Source organism: Onychostoma macrolepis, chromosome 25 (assembly GCF_012432095.1).
Source record: "Onychostoma macrolepis isolate SWU-2019 chromosome 25, ASM1243209v1, whole genome shotgun sequence".
Lineage (NCBI taxonomy): Eukaryota > Metazoa > Chordata > Actinopteri > Cypriniformes > Cyprinidae > Onychostoma > Onychostoma macrolepis.
The window spans coordinates 1,429,081-1,451,344 of NC_081179.1; the positions used below are offsets into that span (position 1 = coordinate 1,429,081).

The following is a 22,264-nucleotide window of genomic DNA, read 5'->3' on the forward strand; positions in this document are numbered from 1 at the left end:
TCAGAAGACAAAAGCTGAAACTAATCCAGCATTTATAACAAGCCCATAATCCATAATAACGCTTCCTCAGTGAGAAAGTGTTCTGGTCTGAATCAGGAGAGAAATCTGCGCAGATCAAAACAGTCCGAAACAGCTCTAAACAAATACGTGGCTGGATTTTGATGTTAGAGACAACAGGAGATGCACTTTTTCACTGGAGGAAGTGTTATTATGGATTATGAACTCATATTTGAGTTCAAAACGTCTTAATGCTGGATTTGTTTCAGCTTTTGTCTTCTCAAGATGTTAAATGATGGACTGGAGACGGCACCCATTCACTTCCATTGCTGAGTAGCGATGCAATGCTACATTTCTCCAGATCTGATGAAGAAACAAACTTATGCTAATCTTGAATGGCTTGAGGGGGAATACATTTTCATCTTTTGAGTGAACTTTTCCTCTAAAAACCTCCTAGAACAGCTGATTCTTCACCTTCAACACATCTAAGCAGATTCTCATCCTTCTATCCATCAGAAACTATTACCGATGCAGTCAAAGTGAGCAGAACTAGCGGTAAACCCACTGAAGTCGGCATCTCAAACTGAGGATTCAGTGTAACGCGTGACCAGCCCTGCAAACGGAGAACCGGCCTAAACGCTTCCAGATTCGTCTCTCATTCCAAACGCTGACATTCACTGCCAGGTGCTCTTTCTAACCCACGCTCAGAGTTGCTTCAGATCAAAACCACCTTCAATCAATCATTATTTCAACTCAACCACAAAACTGCAAAACTCTGGGAAATACAAATGAGAATGTAACCTGAAGAAAACAACTGATTTATTATAATTAAATATGAATTATACAAGTAAATTATATATAAATATTAGTGCTGTCAAACGATTAATTGCGATTAATCGCATCCAAAATAAAAGTTTGTTTACATAATATATATATATATATATGTGTGTACTGTGTATATTTATTATGTATATATAAAGACACACACATACAGCATATATTTTACATGTATATACTTATATAAATTAAATCATATATAAATATATTTAATATATAACATTTTTCTTAAATATATACATGCATGTGTGTGTATTTATGTATACATAATAAATATACACAGTACACACACATATATATATATATTATGTAAACAAACTTTTATTTTGGATGCGATTAATCGCAATTAATCGCTTGACAGCACTTATAAATATATATATATATAGATAAGACAGATAGATAGACAATATATGCAATTTAGATTTTATATAAATATAGATTTTTTTGAACACTACAAAGAGTAATCAAAATTATTGTCATTTTGACATTGATGAATAAATTACATAAATTACACATTTAATTTTTTTCCTGTTGTTTTCCGTTTTTGTAATTTTAGTTTGTGCTTTATTTTTATTATTGTTAATTGTGTCTACATAGTTTTATTAATTTTTATTTCACTTTTAGATTCGAAATATTTTATTTTATTTTAAGTAACCATTTTTTTTTTACTGGTTTTAGTTGTAGTTTATGATAATAACCATGAGAATTACTGAGCGTAATTAATGCTGACTGAAAACTCTTCTGACACTTGGACAGCAACAAAAACGTGTGTGAAATCAGAGTGGTTTCTCCATATGGATCGCATTACTATCACTTCATTATGTTTGGAGTGCTCCGTCATCTTATAATCACAAATCAGCACAGCTTCTAATCAAATCACAACATCATACAGATTCAGGGCCATGTCCTGCTTTAATTACAGACTAATTGCTATAAATTAAAGTTGAACTGCACAAGAACATGACTATGTTTCTGTATTAACTTTCCCTGGTCTGTTCAACATTAAAACACGTGGGTTTTAATTTGTTTTCAGGAGAATAAAACAGACTTCATTAGGCTTTTGGCTGAAGCTCATGAAGGTTTAAATATGTTTTTACTGCTAAATAAAGTTGAGTTGATTATAAGTTGGCAACGCTGGATCCTCATCATGATGCAACAAAAACCAGACGCGCTTTCTGGTAAGTGTTTCTACTCAAAATATGTTGTTTATCTCTCATAATATAATCACAAGTTAAACTGGTTAAGATAAATATTGCTTTCTCTTAGTTGCTTGTATTCCTCTCATTTCACATCTTGCATGAATAAATGTAAAGTTTATCATCATAATGAATTTATTTCATGAGGTAAGTTACCATGTTTTAACAATACCAATAAACTACATCATAAAACTGCAATCAATCATCAATCTGAAGATAATAAATAACATTACTGGTACTTATAAATGCATAAATACAGCTAGTTTTGTGAAGGAAATTCAACAAAACGTTAATCTCACTGTCATAAAAACATGCACTAATATAAATCTCACATACAAACAGCAAAATGTCCACCATAAACGATGCTGAACGCCTCCAACTATGTCAAACATCTCTAGTCACATGACTTCCTGCGGTCATTAACGCTTTTAGAGCGAGGGGTTCTGGCTGCATTATTAGAGAGCGCTGACATGATGATTTATGAGGGACGAGCCACGGCTTTCCTTCTACAAACAAACCCAAATGATGGAATAATAATTTGAGGCCCCCGTCTCAGAGGGAATATTAGCAACAATCAGAAAACTGAAACAGGTGTTTAAGAGTGTTTAGTGAAGATCAGAGCCAGCGCTGGAAATGAGTTTATAAAGCACAATCGGTCATTTAAGGTTATTATAGTTCACTAAAACTGAAACTAAAACCACTAAAACAACCACAACAAAACACAGTTGAAATAAAGTAAATGTTGAAATAAAATATAGAACTGAAATACTGAACTGAAATAAAGTACAATAAAAAACTTTTCATTTCAGCTAAAATATAACTAAAACTAAAATTAAAATTTTACAATGATAATAAATAATATATAAAACAAAAACTACTAAAAATTACAAAGACACACAACAAAATTACTAAAACTTTAACTGGAATTTAATTGAAAAATGAAAAATATAAAAATGAAAACTGAATATTATTAATATTTCAGAATATTAATAAAAACTATAATAGTATCTCAACAATACTACAAAAACAATAGTCATTTATTTGTTTGTTATTTAACACCACATCAGCAGCAAAGGCTATTTCTGTGGCAAACTTACAGCTGTAGAATTTTATTATGTCTAAAATATATTACTAAATATTCTATTTTACTAAATATTGTCTTTAATATTCTTTAATAAATTTTATGTCTAAAATGTTATTTCCAAAAGTTTTATTACTAATGCAATATTGTATACTATACTATACTAAAATTGTATTCATTGTTACATTTTATAACATCGAAAATTGTACAATTTTATTACATCTACAATTTTATTTCTAAATGTTTTTATTACTAAATATTTTATTAAATTATTAAAATTATTTTATTTTCTTAATCAAAATTTCATGCAATAACAATAGTTTCTTACAAAAACATAAAATAGCAATTATATAACTATATCTAGCAATTATATAAGTTTGATATTTGACAGAATAACTAAAATTTATCAAGGACAAATCTGTCGAAAAAAGACCCTTAATGAAAGCCAGAGACCAAAAACAGAAAAATTATTCAATTTTATCCCCATGAAACAATATTTTAAAGAAACTCTTCTGATTGAAAAAAAAGGGGGTTTTACAGCGTTCTCTGATGTAAATTATACATCAATAAACCAGTGCTTTTCTACTATGCACAATGTTTTATTTCTGTTATTTAGAGAGAATTTGCAATGAAGGATGTTATAAACACAAATACAGAGAACAGAAATCAAATGCTGTCTCTCTTAAAGAAATGCAGCACTAATTTATAATCAAATCACGACATTATAAACCATGCTGTGCTTTAATTATGGCACAAGAACATAAATGCATTTGTGTGTCAACATCAACATTAATCCACACATTATAATTGATTTGCTGGACTCAAACGCTTAACGCAACACAATCATGGATGTTTGTCGTTTCTAAACGGCGAGAGTGAAATCCGAAGAGGCTTTTAAGTGCAGTCTGAAACCAGAGATGATTACGAGGCTGTTCTTGGGTTTTTCAGCTCTATAAACACTGTTTTAACTCTCAGATGAAGGACTCTGGCCAGCTCTGATTAATATCAGCCAATGTTGCTGTAAAAGCCAAACGCATTACAGCCGAGCCATTAGCCAAATGATTCCCAGCTGCAGCGACCCACCGCTTCTCTGGGGACTTCACTATATAAACCTTCAAGAAAACATCGTAAAACTTACAATATGCAAGGCCTTTTCTGGCACTCAGCAGGATTTCATAAAACACATTAATGTCTCCGGACGCAAATAAACTAATTCAAGATGAAACAGCAGAATGTGTCTAAAATTAAGTTGGATTTTATTTCTATAAGCTGTGAAACTAAACATGTATCTCACATAAAGATGTTTATGAACAATAACCTTTAATAGTTTCCATATCTTTTCTTAATGCATGATCTTGTCAAGATAAAAATAGGTTGAAAGATCAAAGTTGCTTGATTTGAATTACGTCTCACTTCATGTATCACATAATCATATATTTTATATATTAAAATGTGAAATATTACATATAACATTACATGATTGATGCATATCTATTGGAAAACTTTAAACAGCATTTTGATAATTTTATTTTATGCAGCTTTATTGAGCTTTTAATAATTGAGAGACTTGAACTGAATTGTCTTTATGCTTGCATTATATATATATATGTATATGCTAAATATTGCATAGCATTACATGACCAATGCATATACATTAAAATACTCCATCTAAAATGGTTTTAAACAGCATAATGTGATAATTATTTTGTTATTTTATGCAGCTTTATTGAGCTTATATTAATTGAGAGACTTGATTTGAATTATGTCTGTAAGCCTGTATTATATATTGCATTGAAATATTACATAATATTGTATGATACATATCTAATAAAATGCTTCATCTAAAATTAATTCAAAAAGCACTTTGTATAATTTTTATGCCGCTTTAGAGAGTGTAATTAATTAAGAAATTTGATTTGAATTGACATTAAGCTTGAATTGTGTGTGTGTGTGTCTCTGTGTGTGTATTAAAACATGAAATATTACTTAACATTGATGCAGATCTACTAAAATACTCCATCTAAAACTATTTTAAACAGCATTTTGATACTAATTTTATAATTTTATGCAGCTTTATTGAGTTTGACTTGAATTATGTCTGAACTTGCATTATATTTGATATATTAAAATGTTAAATATTATGTTACATAATTGATGCATATCTACTAAAATGCATCACTAAAACTATTTTAAACAGCATTTTGATGATATATACGATATATATGATTAAAAATGGTGAATAATACATAAGTTAAGAATTACAGCAGCTAAAATAAAAACTTTCCCCCTTTTTTCCTTATATATTCATACACATATTAACCAAAAAGTATGTCGATAAAAACCCAATGAACATAAAATCCCCTTCAGATGTGGCTATAGGCCCAACAGACTAAGAAAACAACACAAGCATTCACAACCTTTATGTGTTTTAATCATTTTTACAGTGTGAAATAGTTCTGGAACAAACTGAGTGGGATGTTCAGTTGAACATATTTATGAGAAAAACAAAATCATACATCATCATCATGAGTGATGAGGACGGCCATGAGAGAACAGAGAGAAAGAAACCAGAACAAAGTGAACAGACACAAAGTTGAGAAATCAGCAGATCAAAAGAGAAATGAATCACTTGATCGCTTCACAATGAAGATTCAGACAAATATACAGTTACTTTATGATTCAAAACAAAGACATTTGCATATAAAAGCTGCAGCACTGAATCTCTGGCTGTAAACAAATAAATAAAACAACAGCAAAAATCCTTCGAAACTATTAGAAATGGCCAGCGAGCGGACAATTGACAAAACATACGGCATAAAAGAGGTATTTGTGTTCTGAAACTTAAGAAATTACTAAAAATATAGAATAATGTGATGTATCTGTATGGCACCATGATAAAACTCATTCAGATGGCAATTAATTCACTGCGAACGAGGTTTAATTACCTGAACCCCAAAAATTTGCAGATGGGAACTAAATTAAGCAGTTCTTTTCTCTATAAAAATAATGTAAAAATTTCCATGTCAATCAATCACCGTCTGAACAAGTCGATACGTTGTGGTTTTTATTATGGTAGTTGATAAAATAAGAGCTAAAATGCTCTCAAGGTTTAGTTTGCAGAAACTGACTGCAACCTTAACGATAATGACGCTTGAAGTCAAATTCTGAGTAACAATGATACAAAAATAATGTTATAATACGTTAAAACTCAACGCTACATTAGACAAACAATGAAGTAGATAGTACTTAGTGATTCAATCCTAATTAGCACCAAATCTCAGTGTTGATACCTGATGACGAGCAGTACAAACATATCACTCGTTTAACCCTCATAATGCATTTTGACACGTAAAAGCCTTTTCTTTTTTTTTTAAACTGCATAGTTTTTAGTAAGCGAATGAAACTTTGTAAAGCATTTAAGACCCTTAAAATACACATCATTTATGTTTTTTTTAGATTTTTTACAATTATTTTTTAAGAGATATAATATGTTTCGTGTTCGGGTCATTTTTGACCCGGGTATTTATAGAGCACCACTAGGTGTCAAAAATACTTACCAATGAAGTTATATTAGTGTCTAAAAACTTTTGTAAAATATGTTTCAGTTTTTCTCCATATCTCACATACTTTTGGGACTGAATTTTGTTGATAAACATGAATATGTATGTCTATTGGTAAAACACTGTGGCATGAAAAATTGATAAATTTTATAAAATAAGTTCATGCAATCAAAATTAATTTATCTAATTTGAAAACTTTTCAGAGTAACATTTAGGTTGTTTTGTTAGAAATAAATATGAAGGTTTCATAAACGTGAAATCATGAATAAATTAAAATTATAGTTATAAATTAAAAGGAGTTAAATTCCATTCACTTCGATGCAGTTAATACTGGTAATTCTCAGATTGAATGTTTTTTATAAATTTTATACAATGATGTATTCAAATCTAATTTCTCATCAATATCGCAAAAAAATATATAGATTTTTTGCATCATAGTTTTTTTGGTGTGGTTCATGTATCATTTGAAATGTTAAAGAATTTCTCGATTTTTAATTTATAAAAAAGGAGTAAAAGTAATAACAGTACAATTCAAACATTTTTTCATATTTACTCATTACTGAAAAGTCACTGATCAAACACAATATTGTTTTAGTAGAAAAATATTCCGTTTTATGAAATAACGATTCAGTACGCAGATGTTGAATGCATTATGAGGGTTAGATGAGGCTGAAATCTTTGGTCGTTTGATTTTATTACATTTCTGCTTTGTTACATTTTGCAAGTGCATTTTGAGACAAAGACTGAACAATGAGGTATTTCTTTCATTTGTCATTTATCAAGTTTTCCTTGAGTGTTTCAGTCCACGTCGAAGTATCGCAATCGCTTGTCAAACTAACTAAAGTCTGGTTATTTATACTTAGATATGTTTATATCCTGCAGCCTCGATTTCTGTTGAAAAATACAGAACTGCAGATCTTCCAAAAACCAATTTCACATCACGATCAAAATAAAAACAAAACACTAAAAAAAATTATTTTCCTCTGTACAAGTCAACGTCACGAGCACCAGTTTGAAATATTAAATAATATAGATATAAGACGAATTGATGATTTTAAAAATACCCATTCTGTACAAAGATACAAATATAATATACAATAAGTGGCTGCTGCGTAATTGTCATAATAATAATTAAAATATTAAACTCTTATACACAAATATACACTTGTGTTTTTAGATTACAGCTCAAACTTGAGTACAAATAAAATTGCACGAATTATTTCTCTGTTTTTCAGAAACGCTTCCTCTAATTCATAGAGCGTGCAAACATGTTTTTAATTACTGTTTTTAACGACATCCTGTAAAATATGCTTAGGTGGTCCGAAGATTCACTGCAAATGTGTTTCTTAGTTTTTTTTTCTTGTTTTCTAGTACAAAATATTCTTAAATCAAGATGCATTTACTGGAGAACCAAAATGACTTGAGATATTTAGATTTGCTTTCTGAAAAATGCACCAAAATTAAGTGAGTTTTCGCTTAAAACAAGAACAAACATCTACCAGTGGATTCAGGTAAGTAATTATTTTTTATTTTTAAATTTTATTTATTTATTTTTTTTAAGCAAATTGGTTCAGAATGGGTTCAGAAAAATAAAACTTTTTATTTTTTAAATTTTGGTTTTTAAATTAAGCAAAGTTGTTCACGTTTATTTAAATGTGTATATTTATTCATTTATCTATTTACTACTTCATTTTAAGTAAAAACTCATTTCATTTTGATGCATTTTTTTATAAAACAAGACATGATACCTAAAGTCATTTTGCTTTTCGTGTAAATGCATGCTGATTTAAGAATATTTAGATATTTGTACTGGAAAACAAGCCAAAATACTGAGGAGGAACATAATTTTGACTTTGATTCTAAACAAAACGGTAAACAGCTGGGGCCGGTTGCATAAAAGGTTTAGACTAGTTTTAAAAGTTAGTTATCTAATTTTGTTCTTGTTCTTTAAGACTGGTCAAAATGTTTAAAATTCAGTTACATAAAAACATAGATTAGTCTAAGCTGAATGAAGACTGATTAGCCCTTGGTTAACGGCTAGTTGGTCAAACTAGTTCTTAAGACATGTCTTAATATAGAGGCTGAGTTTATGCAGCTCTTTGCCGCTTCTGAGCGAGGTCTGGGTGTGTTGGGAACCCTGTTTGGGCGTGTCTTCGGGCGTCTGATGGACACACAGACAGACAGACACACAGACAGCTGCTATCTATCGTACCGGCTTCCACGCTCGTCTGTGCCATGAAGCGGCCGCGGCGCAGGGCTGGCCGTTACACGGCTCCACATCGACTGGTTTGTCCAGAACATCGCAACTGTGCTCGTTTAACCTCTGACCACTGGGACGCTGACAGACCACCAGACGCGTGCGCTGACCGCCGCCACACGAGCGAGAGCACTACAGGACAGAGAGAGAGAGAGAGAGAGAGAGAAACTCAACCATCAGCGCTTCAACTTCTCAATTCATAAGAGACTCCAATACATGACACGTCGCTAAACTAATGATGCAATACTCAAATACTCATAAAGAACATAGAACACACAAATAATGAGTTAAACGTATATTATAGAGTATTACGTATAGTAGTAGAGTCTTTAGTGTATAACATGCACATGGTACATCACTTATTTGAACAGTATGTATCAGTAGGCACCTGGAGGTTGCTCCACCAGAGTTTCATTGTACATGTACAATGACAATAAAGTTCTTACTTACTTACTTACTTAAACAGTCATTTTATAATTCATTTATCTATATTTATTGATACTCTTTATTGAGACTCAATGCTGATTGAATTATATTTCATATTTACAATCAATAATTCTCTTGTTGAACATTTTGGATTGTAAAATAATAAAATAAAAATGTATTAATTAATAACCAACAAAAATATTGAGGAAATATTATTATTATTATTATCATTATTATCATTATTATTATTTTCGCTCAAAATAATAATAAAGTCTTTTGGTAATGAATGAATCATATTTAATATTTATATTCAGTATTTTTCTTGACTTACTGAACATTGTGGATTATAAAACAATACACAATTATTGTAATAATTAATAAAAAATAATAATTAAAATACATTATTATGCAAATATTATCAAAATAAGTATTTAAAAATAGCAATTATTTAATAAATATAATTTATCAATATAATATTATATATAAAACATATATAATAATAATATTGATTAATAGTCCTTATTGAATCTTGTTTCGGTACTGAATTTTAATATTATAATTTTAATACTGAAATTTAATATTTATAATCCATACTTCTCTTGAGTTGTTGAACACATTGTGGATTATAAAATAATACTCAATTATTTTAATAATTTAAAAATAATATTTAAAATATATTATTATTATTATTATCATCATCATCACTTAAAATAATTATTTAAAACATTAAATAAATATAATAAATATGATACTTATGGTAAAAATAAAAATGTTACTACAAACATTATTAGTCCAAATTGAGATTTATTTTGGTAATGAATAAATATTATTATTTTTATATTATTGAATTAAATAATATTATTTAATATTGATAATCAAAGTGTCTCTTGACTTGATAAACATTGTGGAATACAAAATAATACACAATTATTTTAATAATGAATTAAATTAAGTGAATTAAAATAAATTATAATATATTTTGTTATTACAAATGTTATCATTTAAACTAATTAAGAATTATTAAAATAAACATAATATTATATGGATATTATAATGAATAATAATTATAATGATTAAAACTATAAAATTACATTCTATTCTACAATATTTTAACAGCATTTTAATTAACTTCAAACCATGTTAATTGTAATGTTAATGTAGTGTTAATTATGTTAACAATCAATGAAGTTACTCTTGAATGAACACTCTCTGAATGTGCAGGTGTTGTGTGTCTGACCTGGCCCCAGATGCCGTAGTTCCAGTGTGGACAGGGTCCGGAGTCGCAGCTCTTGGACTCGTTGGGTTTGACTCTCTCGTCGCAGTGATTGGTGCTGCGTCCGTCTGCGTCTTGACAAACCACGACCCGCCGCTGGAACCCACCTTCACACGAGCTGGAGCACTAAACACAAACACAAGACAAACCAAAAATTACTCAGGCACCAGATGTCATCTTTGATATGTGGCCCTGGAGCACAAAACATACGGGTCAATTTTCTGAAAATAAGCTTTCCATTGATGTATGGTTTGTTAGGATCGGACAATATTTGGTCGAGATACAACTATTTGAAAATCTGGAATCTGAGGGTGCAAAAAATCTATATATTGAGAAAATCGCCTTTAAAGTTGTTCAAATGAAGTTCTCAGCAATGCAAGTTTTGATATATTTACGGTAGGAAATTTACTAAATATGTTCATGGAACATGATAACTTATGGTACAAATTTTGGTTGGACTGTATGTCAATTTCCCTTTGGGGATTAATAAAGTTCATTCAATCCTGTATATTGCATAAAGAAAATGAAGCCTCATTATGAATAAAAATTATTTTTATTTAATAAAAAAGTCATAACTTAATATTTCCCCAATATAGTGTATCTGATCAGCAACTTCTCATTAATGAGTGAATGAGAAAAAATAAAAGATTTAAATGTTATTACTGCATTTACCCCTTTTGTTATATAATATATATATATATATATATATATATATATATATATATATAACATTTTGATCATCTTTGAAATTTCAAATTACACATGAACTACACAAAAAACTATGATGCAAAATAACTATATATTTTTACAATATTGATGAGAAATTGTATTTGAATATATTATTGTATGAAATTTATAAAAACATATAATCTGAGAATGACCCATTGGAATTAATGGAATTTAATTCAGTTCCTTTGAATTTATAACTCGTGATTGCTCAAAAACCTACATGTTTATTTCTAACAAAACAACATAAATATTATTCTGAAAAGCTTTCAAACAAAATAAATTAATTTTACTTTAGATGAATAAAGTTATGATGCAGTGGTTCATCAATATTCATATTTATCAACAAAAATCAGTCCCAAAAGTGTGTGAAAAAGGCTAAATATATTTTGCAAACATTTTTAGTATAATAATATAACTTCATAGATAAGTATTTTTGACATCCAACAGTGCTCAGTACACACCTGGGTCAAAAATGACCCGAACATAAAACGTGTTATATCTCTTAAAAATTATTGTCAAAAATCTGAAAAAAAATTAATGATGCATATTTAGAGGGTCTTAACGTATTTACAAAGTTTCATTGCCTTACTAAAAACCATGCAGTTTTAAGAAATTTTTATGTATTTCTTTTGAGTCAAAACAGACCCGAATGCATTATTTTTTTGTATTAAGAATTCAACACACTTCACCTCTAATTCTCAGTACTGTAATATGAAAAACACATTGCATCAGTGATTGAGTAATATATCTGTAAACGTACAGTAATGACCTGCTGAGTCATTATCGTTCAGAGCCGTTAAAGGACTCATTTTCTCACATATATATCAGCGGGAGGTTGACGTCACATCACTTTCTATATGAGTTTGTGTTCCTCCGGCAATATATGTCCCTTTACAGCCTGTATTACATGGCATTATCTTCATATAATCCCACAAACCACACCAATAAAGTCCAGTATGAAAGCCTCACACACTCTGGAACTCATCCAATCCCAGCATGCATCAGTGCTCACAGCAGCGGATCAAAGCTAATGGGCACATGTGCTAATGAAGGAAATTGCAGTCAGATGACAGAACGGCTCGCGATGAGCATGAAATATGAAACGTTTGACTCAAGCAAACAGACTGTGATTCTGTAAGAGGATCCACACACGCATGTACTGCTCGCAAAACACATGCGAGACGGAGAACAAGCTCAGCGGAAATTTATAATGATCATGCACTCAATCAGTCAATGCAGTAATAAAATGGTATCATAATATGTAGATTTGATCATATGTAGATATTTTAGTCATGTCATAAGTTTAGGGATGACCTGATATTAAAACTCTGAATGATACAATAAGCTGTTATGTTATGGCCAATATCTGCTAAATAAATTATTTGTATATAAAATATTTAAAATATATAAATAAATATATTTATATAATTCTATTCTTAATAATAATAACAGTTTTCTATTTTAAAAAAATATATTAAAATGATTTTGTATATTAAATATATATACTATTTTGACTAAATAATTGAAAATAAAACACTAAAAACTAAAATCAATATTTTTTTTCTATTTTAAATAAATGTTTTTTACTAAATTCAAATACATTTTTACTCAACTATAAATTTCAGATATATTTTATACATCATTTATGCATAATTTTTTTGTATATCAATGTTAATATATGATGTATATGTAGTTAAGATGAAGCAGAGTAAGTGAGGTGGCACTCACAGCTCCCCAGGGCCCCGTCCTCCACTGGTTGTCTGCAGACGGGACGTTCCAGCTGTGCTGTCCGGGGTCGTAGGGCAGGTGGGGCTGGTTGTTGGGCCAGTGGTAGGAGGATTGGCAGGGGGCAGCCGCACACTCCTGCTCAGCGCTGGGACGCTCGCCTGGGTCACAGAACGACTCGTCCAGCTGATGATGGTAGCTCATGCACACGACCCGGCGCGTGGAGCGACCCACGCCACACGACACCGAGCACTGGAGCAAAAACACACAACACAATCAACACACAAACCACATCAACAGACCTAGACCACCTCTTCTGGCAGCACACAAAATGCACTGCAATAACTTTCTTTAGTTAGTCAATGGATTTCAATTTCAGTTCAAAATTTTGCCTAATATTTGTGTGATAAAAAATTTAATAAAACAATTTATGTGGAATTTTATGTAGCACACCATTTTCCTCTTATTTACCAGCGTAATGTTATCTAAAACTTTTTTTTTTTTTTTTTTACAAATCATAAATTTTAACAAAAATACAGCATTACAGAACAAAAAAAAAAGTACAGGGGGAAACAAATAAAAATGATAATTTATTGAAAAATTTTTCTATAATGCAGGATGATTTTTAAGCTTTTTGAAAAAATGAGAATAGTGAGTGTAATTGCTTCACAGTTGGGTTTATGCTACAGGTATCTTGCTTTTTTGTGATTATGGCATCTTACTGATCATACAAATGACAAAACTAAAAAAAAAAAAAATTTAAATAAATAAATAAATAAATAAATAACCTAACTAAAAAATAAAATAAAATATTAAAAAAAAACCTTAAACTTAAAAAAAGAAGAAGAAAAAAACATTTTGCTTTGGCAACAAACTGGTAAAGTTGAGGTACTAAAATGACAAAACAATAAAGAAAAATCAATTACAGCTAAATAGAAATGTTGAAAAAATATTGACAAAAACAATAAAATTAATAAAACTAAAATTAAAATATGAAAATATAAAACTAAAGGCTAATCCAAAAACAAAAAAAAACAGCAACACATGTTAAGCATATACAACAGGACCAAGTATTTGCAATGTGCATTTGCGTGGTGTATGTTTCTCTATGTAGACCATGCAGGACTGTGAAAATGAGTGTGTTTAACTCACTGGTGTCCATTCTCCTTCCCTCCACTGACCGCAGGGACTGAAACACACGGAGGAGTCTGGCGGACGAGGAAGATGAGTGCAGGACGACTCTTCAGCAACGCTGCCCTGAGCATCTCTACAGCTGACGTAGCGCTCCCGCCGGCCCTCGCCACACGACACCGAGCACTGAAACACACACACAACGCATTAATACAGCTGGAGGTCCTATTTGTCTCAGATGTTCATTAGAAGACATAAAAACAGATGCAAGTGAGTCAAATGAGATCGTTTGATGTGAAATGTTACTCACGCTTGTCCATGAGCCGTATCTCCACTGTGTGTGTCTCTGACCCACTTCTGCTGGTCTGGGTGTGTTAAACACTGACGCTGCGCGAGGACAAGCTGACAACTCACAGTCCTACACACACACACACACACACGTCAGATTCATAGGTGAGAGATGATGCTGGTTATTATACCCTGCTGGTCAAAACTGTGGAATCATTAACATTTGTTAAAATGAAAAAAAAAAGTCAATTCTGCTCACAAAGGCTGCATTAATTTGATCAAAAATACAGTAAAAATTGTGAAATATTTTAACAATTTAAGATAATTGTTTTATTTTACTTGTTTTAGATAATATATGTTAAAATGTAATTTATTTCTGTGATCAAAGGTGTATTTTCAGCATCATTACTCCAGTCTTCAGTGTCACATTATCCTTCAGAAATCATATTAATATGCTGATTTGCTGCTCAAGAAACATTTCTGATTATTATTAATGTTGAAAACAGTTGTGCTGTGATACACTTTATTTTTCAGAATTCACAGATGAATAAAAAGTTCAGAAGAACAGCATTTATTTGAAATAGAAATCTTTTGTAATGTTATAAATGTCTTTGATGTCACTTTTGATCAATTTAATGCATAGTTGCTAAATAAAAGTATTAATTTTTAACTTTTTCTTTTTAAATCTGACTTCAAATTTTTGAATCTTCATGTGACACTGAAGACTGGAGTTATGATGCTGAAAATTCAGCTGCGCATCACAGGAATAAATTACATTTGAACATATATTCACACAGAAAACAGCTATTTGAAATTGTAATAATATTTCAAAATTTTTACTGGATGTTTGATCAAATAAATGCAGCCTTTGTGAGCACAAGCGACTTCTTTCATGAAAAACATTAAAAATGGTAATTTGAGCTCTAGTGCAGATGGAGCATGTGATTGTGTTTGTTCACCTGACTGTCTCGAGGTCTGGCGGCTGCGTTACAATCCCTGTCGTCCACCGTCTCGCCGTAAGCTCCTGACACACACCTGACCGCACGCATCTGGTAGCCCTGACTGCAGCTCACCGTGCACTAAAACACCATCATTCCCATTCAGAACGTCTGGTGACAAAAACTGACATGACAAAGGAACCGAGCATCTGTTTCTCACCGGACTCCAGGCTCCGACCTGCCAGGACGCACATTCGGGAAGCTCACAGCCGCCCACCGCCGAGGGTTTGGTGTTTGGGTCGCAGCGCTGCTCATTCAGCTTCTCGTCTCCCAGAATGCAAAGCACCTGTCGGTGTCTGACACCCTTCCCGCACGTCACCAGACACTGATGTGAACAGATGCACAGATTCACTGTAGTTTATTCGGGATGGGTCAGTTGGATTGCGTTACTTAAATCTCAAAGTAAGTCACATGTATATACAGTATATGCAACTTACTGTATATATGCAATTGATGTCAGGCATGCAAAACGCATTTAGACTGATGTCGATTCAGAGACCAAGTACATTTCCGGTTTCAGTTTCACTTTAAATAAATTTGCAGATTTGCGTTTATAATGAACATTGTTTATAATGAATGCCACTATAATTAATGTTTGTATTCCTGTTCCGTTCTGAATACAGTTACATTTATTGGATTTGTTGTGGATTGAGAGAAACTAAAATCAGTGCTGGGCAACGATTAATCACATCCAAAATAAAAGTTTTGTTTACATAATATATGAGTGTGTACTGTGTATATTTATGTATATATATAAATACACACACACATGCATGTACATGTTTAAGAAAAATATGTTACGTTTATATATTAAATATATTTATATATAAATCATATGATTATAAATATATGCATGCAAATACATATAAATATTTTCAAAATATATGCTGTATGTGTGTGTATTTATATACACATAATAAATAATAAAGAAAAACTTTTATTTTGGATGTGATTTATCACAATTAATCGTTTGACAACTAATTCTGCTGCATTATTTTAGTAACACTAATGGACTTATAGTTTTTGTTAATATTTTGAATCTTCTCACTTTAATTTTAAAGTTACAGTAATTTTGTTGTGGTTTTTGTCATTTTTATTAGTTTTTTTTAATATTACAGATATTGTATATTACACTATTTATTCATTATTATTCTTAGTTTATTTAGTTATATCAAGTTAAACTAATTGAAAATGAGAATTCTCACCTTGGCAACTAGATAAAATAGAATATATATTTTATACTATTTCAGTTCATTTTTGTTTTCTAGTAACGAAAATGTTTTTTTATGGTTTTAGTTTTATTCATCTGTAATAACCCTGGTGTTCGACTAGTATGCAGTACTACTGTGAGAAACACCAGATCAAAACAGCATGAGGGCATCATGATGCTTCAGAAGATCAGTACGGTTGGATGTGTGGTCAGTACCTCGCTCCATTCGCCACCGCTCCAGTCGGGACAGGGCACGTCATTGCAGGATTCGCTCAGGACTCTCTGCTGCTCGCTACACTCTCGCTCCACCAGCCTGCGACCCAGATTGTTCATACAGTACGCCTGCCGTGTTCGGACGCCGTGTCCGCAGCTCTTCGAGCACTGCAACCACAATTATATTGCATTACAAAACAGCACATAATTATATGCAAATCTATAAAACCTTATATATTTACTTCACTTCTTCATTTAAAGGCAAGGCACACTACAGGCAAAACATTATTTTTTATTCCTCTCCATATTATGAAGGTTTTTACTGAGGGGGTTGTTTATCTCATTCACACGAATTTTATTATTGCACTTTCTCTATTTGCGTCTATAGATTTCAGCTACAACACATATCATTAAAGGACATTTTATTAAAATGAGTTTTACTTATATACACCAAAGTTTTAGTAATTCTATGTTCTGAAGGTTTTTACTGAGGGGTTTGGTCATATATCATCCGCTTGGTTTTATACATAAAATTAGCATATCATCACAAGCCATTGTTTTTTTTTATGTTTTTTTCCCCCAATTTAATTCAATTCAAAAGCATTTTAGTATTGTTTAAAATGCATTTATAGGATTCCCTAAATTATCTTTGGCAAGAAAAATACAGACAAATTAAAGAGTTTTTGCTTAGATTTTATATATACATATTTCTTTTATATGTTCTGTTTTGACTTTAATTTGTTGTGTTTTTGTCATTTTTAAATACATCCATTGTATATAGTTTTTTAAAATCATTTTTATCATTATAGTTTGATTTTATTCATTTGCAGTTTTGTTTAATTAGTTTTATTTTCCAAAAAACAAAACAATAATAAAAACATACGTTTCTAAAACATAATGAGTTCCACTTCAGTATCACTAAAATCATAAAAAATTTATTAATATCCATATTCTGAAAGTTTTTACTGAAGGGTTTGTTTATATATCATTCACACTAGTTTTATACAACATTTTAATCCTATAAACATGGTGATTTTTTCAGGCTATTAACAATATATATGTATATATATATCCAACCAAAATTTATTCAGTAATTCAGACACCTTCAGCATTTCTCAGATTATCACAATTTATTCGCTATAGTTTAGAAAATGGTAATAAAATATGAGAAGAACTCAGGGTTAAACTGTGTCAGAACAAATTGATCTTGATAATGTCAGATAACTTTGATAGAAAGGTATGTAATGATTTCGGTTGAATAGCTGTCAGCTGTTAAAGGTCCCATGACATGCTGATTTTTGGATGCTTTTATATAGGCCTAAGTGGTCCCTAATACTGTATCTGAAGTCTCTTTCCCGAAATTCAGCCTTGGTGCAGAATTTCAGTCACTGAAATTCACAATGAGTCAGTCCCACAATGAGCTTTCCTTAGGACGTGCCATTTCTGTGTCTGTAGCTTTAAATGCTAATGAGGAGGAGAGAGGCGGGGCAAGGTGGAATTTTGTTCAGTCTGTGGTGGAAAAAGATCGCTTTAGCAATTAAAGAAAAACACTTAAGCAAAACACGGTTAGGTCAAAGTGTCAGAATAATTTTAATCAGTTTTACTGCTAATCCACTGTATGAAGAATTTTTGGGTGTAATATGTTACAGTTCACTTTATTTTGCTATCCTCACTTACATAAATGAACTATAGTGTCCTGCACACACTAGTAAAAAATATCAAAAGGCTATGAGCTGTATCGTCCGTCACCTGAGACCAGGCGCTGTACTGCCAGCTCTTGAGCAGACAGTCACCATGACATCCCTCACGCGTCTGCGGTTTGGGCAGGTCTGCGCAGGCTCTGGCCTCCGTGCGCTCGCTCAGCCTCTTGTTCTGGCTGTAGCGCATGCACAGCACGTCCAGTGTACGGTAACCCGGACCGCATTTACTGGAGCAGTCGCTCCGGCCCGCCACGTGCCACCTGAGGAGGACAGAAAAACATTAAAACTCAGAGTCTGTTACATGCCACTGTTCAGCTCATCTGGTTAGTGCTAAGTGATTTTTCTGTTGTGTTTACATTTTTAGCTGAGAAACCAAGGACATTTAATTGCATTTTCTGCAAAAAAAAAAAAAAAAAAATGCTCATGACTGAGATATTTGCAGTAGATAGTTCACATTAGTAGCTGATGTGACATGCATCAGGGTTGTTATTATTAACTAATTAACTATTTTAAACTATTTTAAATCATGCTAATTAATTTAAAGAAAGCTTAAATAAAACAAAATAAAAATATTACAGAAAAAAAAAGAAAACGTTACCTTGGCAACTTATTGAAATAAAATATAAGTTAAAGCACAAAAATTACTAAAACTGAAATAAAAATAAAATAAAATTAAATATTTAAAATATAAATAAATAAATAAAAATGAGGAAAGCACATAAAATACTAAAAATATATCAAAAGTGTAATATATTTTTACAATATTACACAATATTTTGTGCTGTTGGTGTCAAGATGCTTTTGTAGCGACACTAATTGAAGGGAAAACACTTGTTACAACTTAGAAAAATAATAGTTACTCCAAACAGACTGAATATCAAATCAAACATTTAAAATGAAAACATTGTCAGTCAATTCAGTGTTTGCAGAATTTGAAGTTTTCCTTTTGCTGCATCACTAGTATGGGACTGCTGCATTACTAATATAAAACATGAGGGGCGTCGTGTGCTCGTACCTGAGTTCACAGTCAGTATTGCAGAGCTCCGTCGTGCCTCTGGGTCGAGGTAAATTCTCACACCTCTGCTCCGAAACCACCAAATGATCACTCTTACGAACACACACGGCCTTCCGCCGCCGCTCACCTGCAGACAAACACACACAGATGATGTGGAAGTGACTTCTTTCAGCTTTAAAGGTGTTTAAGGACAGAAAACCAGGCAAAACGCCCAAACAAAAGCGGCACCTTGACACATGCGGCTGCACTCCTGCCAGGGGCCCGACGGATCCCACACAAACTGCTCTCTCTGCTCCTCGATGGGAATACTGAAGGAATATCTGACGTCAGGATTATACAGGTTTCCCACGCACAGAACCTGAGACGACAACAGATTCATTACACAGAGAGCCTGTAAATCTCCCGGAGATGAGGACATTTCAGTGCTATCATACTGCAGAATCATTTTATAAAAGCATTTTATTAATTAATCATTTCATTTAGCAGCATTTTTGTCTTTTTTCTGGGAAAACATATCTAAGAATTCTTAAATCAAGACATATTCTCTGAATAAAGACTTATTCAGTCTTGGAATTATTAACTAAAACAAAAAACAAAACAAAACAAAAAAATATATATATATTTGGCTGTCTGTTGTTCTCCGAGAACATCGTTCTAAGCTCAGGGCTGCTGAAAGGGTGTGGCGCAAATCAAAAAATCCTACTGACCTTAATATGTATCAGTCACTCCTCTCTTCCTTCTCTGCTAATGTCTCCACTGCTAAAAGGACATACTATCATAACAAAATTAACAATTCGTCTAACTCTCGCATGCTCTTTAAAACATTTTCCTCCCTCCTTCACTGTCCTCCTCCTCCCCCTCCTTCATCAACTCTAACAGCTGACGACTTTGCCACTTCCTTCATTAATAAAATTAAAACCATCAGTGCACAATTTTCCACACCACAATCTGTCAAGCACATCTTACCAGCAAACATACACTCGTTACATCCTTCTCTTCACTCTCTGAGGCAGAAGTCTCCAAACTCATCCTTTCTAATCATCCTACCACTTGTCCGCTTGATCCTATTCCATCTCATCTCCTTCAAGCCATTTCTCCTGCAGTTGTACCTGCACTCACTCACATCATTAATACATTCCTTCAGACTGATGTTTTTCCCTCAGCATTTAGAAAGGCTCGTATAACCCCACTACTTAAGAAACCCACCCTTAAACCATCTCTTTTAGAGAACTACAGACCGGTTTCCCTTCTTCCTTTCATTACTAAAACACTTTAACGAGCTGTGTTCAACCAAGTCTCTGAATTTCTCACACAGAACAACCTCCTCAACAGCAACCAGTCTAGTTTCAGAAGCGGACATTCAACCGAGACTGCCTTGCTCTCAGATGTTGAAGCCCAAAGACTAGCAAGAGCGGATTCCAAATCTTCAGTACTTATCTTGCTGGAGCCGTCCGCTGCTTTTGACATGGTTAACCACCAGATCCTCCTGTCAACCCTATTGGCAAAGGGCATCTCAGGAACCGCACTCCAGTGGTTTGACTCTTACCTCTCAGATACTGTGGGTCCTTCAAGGTATCTTGGCGAGGTGAGGTGTCCAAGTTGCAACATCTAACTACTGGGGTGCCTCAGGGCTCAGTTCTTGGACCACTTCTCTTCTCTGTCTACATGGCATCACTAGGCTCTGTCATTCAGAAACATGGCTTTTCATGTCACTGCTATGCTGATGACACTCAACTCAACCACTCATTCCATCCTGATGATCCGACTTAGCTGCTTGCATCTCAGCTTGTCTAACAGACATTTCTTGATGGATGAAGGAGCATCACCTTCAACTCAACCTTGCCAAGACAGAACTGCTTGTGGTTCAATCAAACCCATCGCTTCATCACAATTTCACCATCCAGTTAGGCACATCAACCATAACTCCTTCAAAAACAGCCAGAAACCTTGGAGTCATGATTGATGATCAGCTGACTTTCTCAGACCACATTGCTAAAACTGCCCGGTCCTGCAGATTTGCTTTATTCAACATCAAGAAGATCAGGCCCTTTCTTTCGGAACATGCTTCATAACTCCTTGTTCAGGCTCTTGTTCTGTCCAGGCTGGACTATTGCAATGCTCTCTTGTCAGGTCTTCCGGCCAGTTCTATCAAACCTTTACAATTAATCCAGAACGTGGCAGCAAGATGAATTTTTAATGAGCCAAAAAGAATGCACGTCACACCTCTGTTTATCAATTTGCACTGGCTACAAATAGCTGCTCGCATAAAATTCAAGGCATTAATGTTTGCCTACAAAACCACCTCTGGCTCTGCACCCCTTTACCTAAATTCATTACTTCAGACCTATGTGCCTCTAGAAGCTTGCGTTCTGCAAGTGAATGTCGCTTTATTGTGCCATCCCAAAGAGGCACAAAATCACTTTCACAGAGTTTTAAATTAAATGTTCCCTAACTGAGACTTGTTATAGCACTTGCATATCATTGCTCTTTTGTTGGTTTTGATTGCTTCTCTTGTCCTCATTTGTAAGTCGCTTTGGATAAAAGCGTCTGCTAAATAACTAAATGTAAATGTATATCAGTTTAATTAATTGTAATAAAGCTGAAATAAAATAAAAATATTACATGAAA

At 32.6% G+C, this 22,264-nt stretch overlaps 1 protein-coding gene across 3 annotated transcripts in view; it reads right to left on the reverse strand.

The window, feature by feature from the left end:
• Positions 1-22,264, reverse strand: part of LOC131534109 (A disintegrin and metalloproteinase with thrombospondin motifs 20) — a 125,289-nt gene that overhangs the window by 22,650 nt on the left and 80,375 nt on the right. For all 3 annotated transcript variants that reach the window (XM_058766773.1, XM_058766774.1, XM_058766775.1), the window contains 11 exons: positions 19,865-19,994; positions 19,637-19,763; positions 18,671-18,881; positions 16,925-17,089; positions 15,659-15,823; positions 15,460-15,579; positions 14,523-14,630; positions 14,234-14,398; positions 13,085-13,333; positions 10,592-10,753; positions 8,884-9,060 (listed from right to left, as the gene is read on the reverse strand). In XM_058766773.1, coding sequence (XP_058622756.1) covers positions 8,884-9,060; positions 10,592-10,753; positions 13,085-13,333; positions 14,234-14,398; positions 14,523-14,630; positions 15,460-15,579; positions 15,659-15,823; positions 16,925-17,089; positions 18,671-18,881; positions 19,637-19,763; positions 19,865-19,994 — 1,779 coding nt within the window. The remainder of the gene's footprint in view (positions 1-8,883; positions 9,061-10,591; positions 10,754-13,084; positions 13,334-14,233; positions 14,399-14,522; positions 14,631-15,459; positions 15,580-15,658; positions 15,824-16,924; positions 17,090-18,670; positions 18,882-19,636; positions 19,764-19,864; positions 19,995-22,264) is intronic.